Below are 7,025 nucleotides of genomic sequence, written 5' to 3'. Positions count from 1 at the left end.
TTTTAGCTTGCTTGTGGGCTTCATTTTTTGGTACCACGGTACTAAAATAGGTGCGTGTCAAACTATTATTCTCTGTGCGGCCGGTCTGTGGCCCGGTGGTTGGGGACCACAGTGTTAAATCAACTATTGAGACTGTTTATGGAATAATTTAGGTCAATATTATGGATCCTAATCACACAGACATCCACAACTCTTTCAAGAACATAAAAAAGATCTCTTTTATTTAGGGGCCATAAAAGTAAACGGTTAATCAGTAAGAGAACATAAGAATAATAACGGGGTCTTCATAGCAGAATATAAAAACGTAACTATCACAGAAGAATCGAATGATGTCTGTATGAAACAGTGAATATGATACAATATAGAAGCTGCACCCCGCACCGTTTACATTCTTCGACGACGGGTCGACACACAACCGTAAAAAGTAGCCACCTTGAAATCGGGATTCATTCAGCCTGTTGAAAATCAGGGAAGCATCATTTTTATTTAAGTTGATTAAGGGGAGTAGAATACAAAAGTAAAAAACATATAGGATCGCCTTTTTAACATTTGCTATTGCTCAGGATGGCTATAGTCGAAAGAACTGCTAGCAAAGAGCGTAAAAAAGCAAAACAATATTTATATATCGCTACAATTTACATGTCAGTGTGCATATGCTGGGTGAATCGGGACACAATTTGTTTCTAAAAGGAGCTTAATGACTCAACAGGGTCCGATTCTGATTAGACTTAATTTACTGTAGAAGCTGCCATAACACTGGGGGCTTGTGGAACCTTCGGTAACAGAAAACAGTTAACTCAAAAAGCAATGAATGGTTTTACAGGTCGTTCCTTTTCTCTTTCTAAAACTCGAACTCTGAAGTGTGTCCGTGTAGTATCTGCTGTAAGGCCTTGGGAGGGCAGGTGGCGTTTTCTACTCTCGGGTGGTGCTAAAGCACGCTAAGTGTTCAGGCCGGGATCGGCTTCGAATTAGGACGTAGTTCCGGGCGTGGTGGTGACGTTTTGCGTGGCCACTTGTGGAGCCACCTCGATGATGCGGGGCTTGTCGATGATGCGGGCCGTGCGGTTTCCCTTTTCTACGATGCCGATGATCCAGGCCTGGTGGCCCTCGCCGTATTTGGGGGACTTGATCTCGGCGCAGAAGCGAGCAGCTTGCTCTCGGGGAAGACAGATCAGCAGGCCGCCTGCAAGGAACAGCAAGATATTAAAACGTCATTGTATGGTGAAGCATTAAGATTTTCCTCTAATGTAGCTCCAGAGTGCAAGAGCAGGGTGCTTTACACCATGGTTTTTCACCACCAGTCTTGAAGACCCATTGAACCCTTGCTTTATACCTCTCTAGTTCCAGTTGGTGCTTGGCACTGAGCATGATTTGGTGATATCAGACCTATGTGTTGTCTACCCGGCTATATTTTATTCATTTATTAGGATTTAATGTCATGTTTTAGACACTTGGATTACATTCATGACAGGACAGTTCAAGTTTAATGTCAAACACAGTTATGGACAATTTAGTGTCTCACTTCATCACTTGCTGGTCATGTCTTTTGAGCCGACCATTTTATGACTGAGCTGTTGCTGCTCCTAGATGTTTCAGCTTCATAACTGACCAGGGCACTTCTAGCTGGGCAGAAATATGGCTAAGTGACCTGTTGTAGAGGTGGAATGGAGTTCTTTTCAAATGTAAATACATTCTCATTGAGTTTTAATTTGTATAAAGGTGCAGAAGTGTCATTTATTGGCAAATTCAGGCTCGTCTTGGACAGTTTAACCATTTTTGGTACACAGAGGGAGACTTAGTTTTCATGACTTATTAGAATCCTTTCTACTGAGGCAGCAAGGCAGCTCACTAGGTTTTCAGGCAGACCCTGAGATTGCTTTGTTAATTTTATTTACCCAACATGGCCAAGTCCACTAAACAAAAGTGTTCTACATAATTTTGGCCATGTAGTGTATCTGTTAGAACTTAATTTATATTGTCAAGCATTATAACATAGTCAGTTTCAACAGACTGAATCCAGTCTATTAAACTTAGCAGTGAAATATATAACTGTGGATCTGACCTGAGGTCTCCGGGCAGGTGCCGTGCATGAGTCCGAACATGTTCCCGCAGGCTTTGCTGACGGCGGCCATCTTGGCGAGGACGGGTAGGTTGTGGATGACGAACGAGACCTCACTTCGCTGCTGTCGGGCCAGATTCTGAGCGTGACCCAAGATCCCGAAGCCCGTGATGTCTGTAGCAGCATGTGCGTTAAACGTGTGCATCAGACCTGCCGCTAAACAAAAACAAACAACAGACACAGGATGAGCAGATGAGCGTAAAGGTCGGAGTGTGTGTGTGTGTGTGTGTGTGTGTGTCATGCAGAATGTGGATGCGTGTGTTTCACTGACCTGTTCTGTTGAGTCTAGCCATGTTCATCATGGCCTCGTGATAGGCTAGTTCCACGTCCTCCTGAGTCACTACTAACTTAATCTTGTTCCATTTCTCCGGCTGAAAGACAGAACAGCTTATATTCAGTATAATCCATAACAAACAAGAATACATATTAAAATAAGAATATTAAATTTGTTTTGATGTCATTGGCTAATCTGCTTTATTACAGAAAAAGTCAGAACTGGCAAAATTGCACAAATCAGTCAAAACATTAGAACCATATGGTCATCCTAGGGCCATCTCTTCCCCAAGTACTCAAGACCAACCATCCACATGATCTAAGAGTAAACAGGATTTATGGGACAAGGTGACCTTCTCCCATTGCTCCAATGCTTAGGTCCCAGACTTAACCCTAGTATGGACAGAACGCCGCCTTGTCTAACTGTTTCAGCAATCAGTGCATCAAAATCACAACGCACTTGTACGTGCCTCTAAAATATATTAAGAACAGAGACTTACGATGTCCAGCCACTGGTGCACTGCTACCGCTACTTGAGTACCGAGAGGTTTGGTAAGAACCAGCACATCACCTGGCACGGCATTATCTGGCCTAGAACACAAACGAAAAATGTCACAATAACACAAAAAAACCGAAACAAAACTGCAATAAAGTGGACGAGTGCATCAGAAGAACGCTTACATGATGAACTCGTTCGGTTGGCACACTGTTGTGGCCACGCCCCCCAGTACAATCCAGGGGTTTAAAACGGTCTGGCCACCGGTCACGGAGGTGCCTGCTTCTTCTGCTGCATCCTTAAAACCCTGAATGATCAACGGCATCACTTTATCCCGCTCCTAAACATAAACACAAGACACATGAATTCAAAGTTAGGTGTGTCCAGGACGTTTATCAAAAAAATAAAAAAATAAATAAAACACGGACGCTCCCGATTGTTGTCGTATCTTACCTTTTCTGAGAGTTTATTACTAACACCCAACAGCATCAACATATTATCGCACTCCGTCACTCCCATGGCATACAGGTCGCTTAACACATTGGCACAAGCAATTCTGCCCTAAAAAGTAAATAAAAGACCACGTTAAATATTTCATATCACAGCTGGGTTATATAAAAAGATAATGTCCCTAAGAAATATATCATATGGCCACAAGTTTGTACCAGAATTATGATTGTGTCTGTGGGAAGTTGGAAAAGTGCATTTGCACGAACAGGAACTGATTTTAAACAACCTGCAATTGCTGTTCAATTTCCTGTGAAAGGTGTTCAGTGGGATTGATGTCAGGGTTTTATTCAAGCCACTGACATTCGCTCAAACCAAAATAATCAAACCACAAACTGTTGCCTCACATTTGAAAGCACACACCTTATATAACTGACTTTACAATAGATAAGGTAGCTTAGAGGTTAAAATACTGGACTACTTCTATTAAGAGGTTGCTGGTTCAAGCCCCATCACCACCTAACTGCCCTTGTCCCCTTAGCAGGGCTCTTAACACTCAAATACTGATCACGTTAGATAAAAGTGGATGCTAAAGGCTATAAATGTAAATGAGTGTGCCTAATAAACCTGAACTCAATAATTAGGAGGGGTCCCTATTGCAATCTTTGCTAATTAGTCACATTTAAATGTTTCAGATCTGCCAACTAATTTAAAAATAGTCAAACCTGGTTGGTTTTGTAGCCAAGCAGGAATTTATTTGATAAAAAAAATCTTTACTGACTGAAAACGATCATTTAAAAGCTGCATTTTGTGTTTAGATAGATAGATAGATAGATAGATAGATAGATAGATAGATAGATAGATAGATAGATAGATAGATAGATAGATAGATAGACGGACGGACGGATAGACAGACAGATAAACAGACAGATAGATAGATACATAGATAGACAGACAGACAGACAGACAGACAGACAGATAGATAGACGAATGGATGGATAGATAGACAGACAGACAGACAGACAGACAGATAGATGGATGGATGTTACATACATACAATATTCACTGACAAAGTAAAATAAACAGCTAAAAAAAAATCACAGAAAAATCTATATACATGTAAACATTAGAAGTTGGTGTAAGAATATCATATAAATAATTGTAGGTATTTTTATAACTTATTATAAATGATTGAACAGCCTGATTTACTCATGCTGTCTATCACATGTCTAAAATTAGATATAAAACATTTAAATGTGACAAATTAGCAAAGAAACAGTAGAAATCGGAAGGTGGTGAATACTTTTTTCCACAGTACTGTAGTGTGTGTGTAATGTGTAACTCAGTAGTGCAACTTACCATCATGTATGGGTCATCTACTATGGGGTAGATATAATCTGTGGTCTGCACTAATGAAAGCCCTCCGTGTCTTAAAGGAATTACACACGTGTCCATGCCGATTCCTATAAAACATGAATATACTCATTAAACTGCCAATCTGATGTGATCACATATTAATAATGTGTATAAATTATGGAAGTACAGTCACTAACCCAGTCTGGGCATTACAGCGCCTAGGAACTGCTCATCCTCCTGATAATGGTTTTCATTTAATGCCTCCAGTAGTTTCTGTAGCACATCTTGAGGAACTTTACAGCCCGTACCTTTCAACTCTGTGAAGCGTGTTAGCCTGAAGTTTTTGTCCAGCTCGTAGCTCTCTGGGTTAAAAGCCTCCCGCACAGACATGGTGGAGATATAACAGGAGCCCACACCAGTCTACACAACTGTTTACAGAACAGAAAGCAAAAGAATTTCAGTTAGAACGCAAATAATAACAAAACAAAACTGACTGAACTTCGGAAAACCATTGTCACTGAACACAGTCTACCGCTATATCAAGAAACGCAACCTCAAACTGTATTACAGAAACTGAAAGCTGTGTATCAATTCTATTCATTTGACATTTTCAGAATTAACAGATGCTTTTATGCAAAGTGACTGTTACTGTCTAAGCAATTGAAGATTAAGGGCCTTGCTCAAGGGCCCAACAGTGATAAACAGTGGTGAGGCTTAAACCAGCAACCATTTGGTTACTAGTCCAGTTACTTAACTGCTAGGCTACAACGCCCATGGTATGCAGAAACGCTGCCAAGTTCTCTGGGCCTAAGCTGGTCACAGATGGACCAAAAGACTGGAAACGTGTGCCGTGGTCAGATTAATCACTGTTTCAGCTTGGCCATGTTTTACTGAGCGTAAGGTCACATCCTCTTGTTTTTAGGTCCAGGCCCACCGATCTGTCACACTTCACATTCAGCAAAGTACTTTCAGTGGAAGGTTCCGCCAACTCCGCTGCAACAAAGAGCGCTACAGGAAGTCATTTCTGCCAACAGCTGTGGCAACCTGTAATGACTCTCACTGGTGCAAGAGAAGGACGCAGAACCTGTAGTACCCACGGAAGACAATAAAGCTTGGAAATGGTACTACCTGATTTGCAATTTGCACCGCTTTCATTGCACACAATGTCTACAATGTTCGATGTCTTATATTCTGATTTTTTATATATTTTTTTAGATTGTTATATCGTACTTGTAATACATTACTGTCTTAATTCTTTTTTAATTGCTGCTGTGACACCGCAATTTCCCTTCAGGGATCAATAAAGTAATCAATCAATCAATCAATTTGTGCATGATGGCCCACCAGCAAAATGTCACACAGATACTGGATACTGAAAGTTGAGAAATACAAGAAAAGAACAGCACATCATGTTTAGTTTTGCACTTTTACTTAATTTTCTATAAGAGAAGCTGTGGTGACCAAGTAGCGTCATGGCCAAGTGGTGGAACAGCTTCAAAAGACGATTAAAAACCTTCATCACCTCTTTACTAAGGACTTAAGCTGAGAACTATCAAGTACTTACTAACGCTCTAATTCATTTCCTATCAGGGTTTCAGCAGATTTGTGTTCTTGGACTGTTGTCTACTTAAACTAGAGTAAGGTAATGTTCACTATGGAAGTCGCTCCGGATAAGAGCGTCTGCTAAATGCCCATGTGTGGTCCCAGGTCTGGTGGTCTGGAAACTTGCTTAAAAGGTGCTCGTTTCAACTAAATTGAGTTCCTCAAATTTAACTGCGAGCTATAGCTTTATTACATCCGACCATTATCGAATTCTTCCAAATAAATTACATTTAACAAATGAACAGCAATTGTAACTTGGTTTTTAGAAGGTTTGTGTTGACATTGTGTAAACTGCCTAAAACATATGTGTAGTTAGAAGTCATTTCTTGTAAGTAAACACTCAAATGCTGGTTCAATTTGGATGAAAAAGTGGACGCTAAATGTCTATAAATGTAAATGATTACATTCTCCAACGATTAGGAGAGATCTGCACTGCAATATTCGCTAATTATTTACATTTAAGTGTTTCAGATCTGCCAACTAATTTAAAAAATACACCGGTACCTTGAAACTCAACGTCAATTGGTTCCGAGACTGGCGTTGAGTTTAAAAGGTATTTTTTTCGCATAAGGATGTTTGCGAAACCTGTTATTCATTCCATGGTCCCGTGGAACTGCATATATTTTAGGGTTATGTAAAATTATGGGGTTGTTTTTGACACATAGACACTGAAAATAACACGAATATAATATAACAACACTGAAATAAAAAGCTGATTCTTACAATTTCTCA

General features: G+C 40.3%; 1 protein-coding gene across 1 annotated transcript; it reads right to left on the bottom strand.

The window, feature by feature from the left end:
* Window positions 1-193: 193 nt before the first annotated feature.
* sephs1 (selenophosphate synthetase 1) lies at window positions 194-5,217 on the bottom strand. Its single transcript, XM_063004287.1, has 8 exons — window positions 4,889-5,217; window positions 4,695-4,798; window positions 3,342-3,449; window positions 3,074-3,228; window positions 2,893-2,983; window positions 2,391-2,490; window positions 2,063-2,275; window positions 194-1,183 (listed from the first exon to the last, which is right to left on the bottom strand). Exons 1-8 carry the CDS (start codon window positions 5,079-5,081, stop codon window positions 969-971), a joined length of 1,179 nt encoding a protein of 392 aa, XP_062860357.1. The 5' UTR covers window positions 5,082-5,217; the 3' UTR covers window positions 194-968.
* Window positions 5,218-7,025: the final 1,808 nt, after the last annotated feature.

Source organism: Trichomycterus rosablanca, chromosome 11, assembly GCF_030014385.1.
Source record: "Trichomycterus rosablanca isolate fTriRos1 chromosome 11, fTriRos1.hap1, whole genome shotgun sequence".
NCBI lineage: Eukaryota > Metazoa > Chordata > Actinopteri > Siluriformes > Trichomycteridae > Trichomycterus > Trichomycterus rosablanca.
This window is presented reverse-complemented; position numbering and strand designations above follow the sequence as displayed.

What these genes read in the sequence shown, in the direction of transcription:
- sephs1 (XM_063004287.1), bottom strand. Translation starts at nt 5,081, where the DNA reads ATGTCTGTGCGGGAGGCTTTTAACCCAGAGAGCTACGAGCTGGACAAA. An exon ending in TAGATGACCCATACATGATG is followed by an intron (nt 3,450 to 4,694) that starts GTAAGTTGCACT and finishes TTTACTTTTTAG; the next exon opens with GGCAGAATTGCTTGTGCCAA. An exon ending in GTAATAAACTCTCAGAAAAG is followed by an intron (nt 3,229 to 3,341) that starts GTAAGATACGAC and finishes GTTTATGTTTAG; the next exon opens with GAGCGGGATAAAGTGATGCC.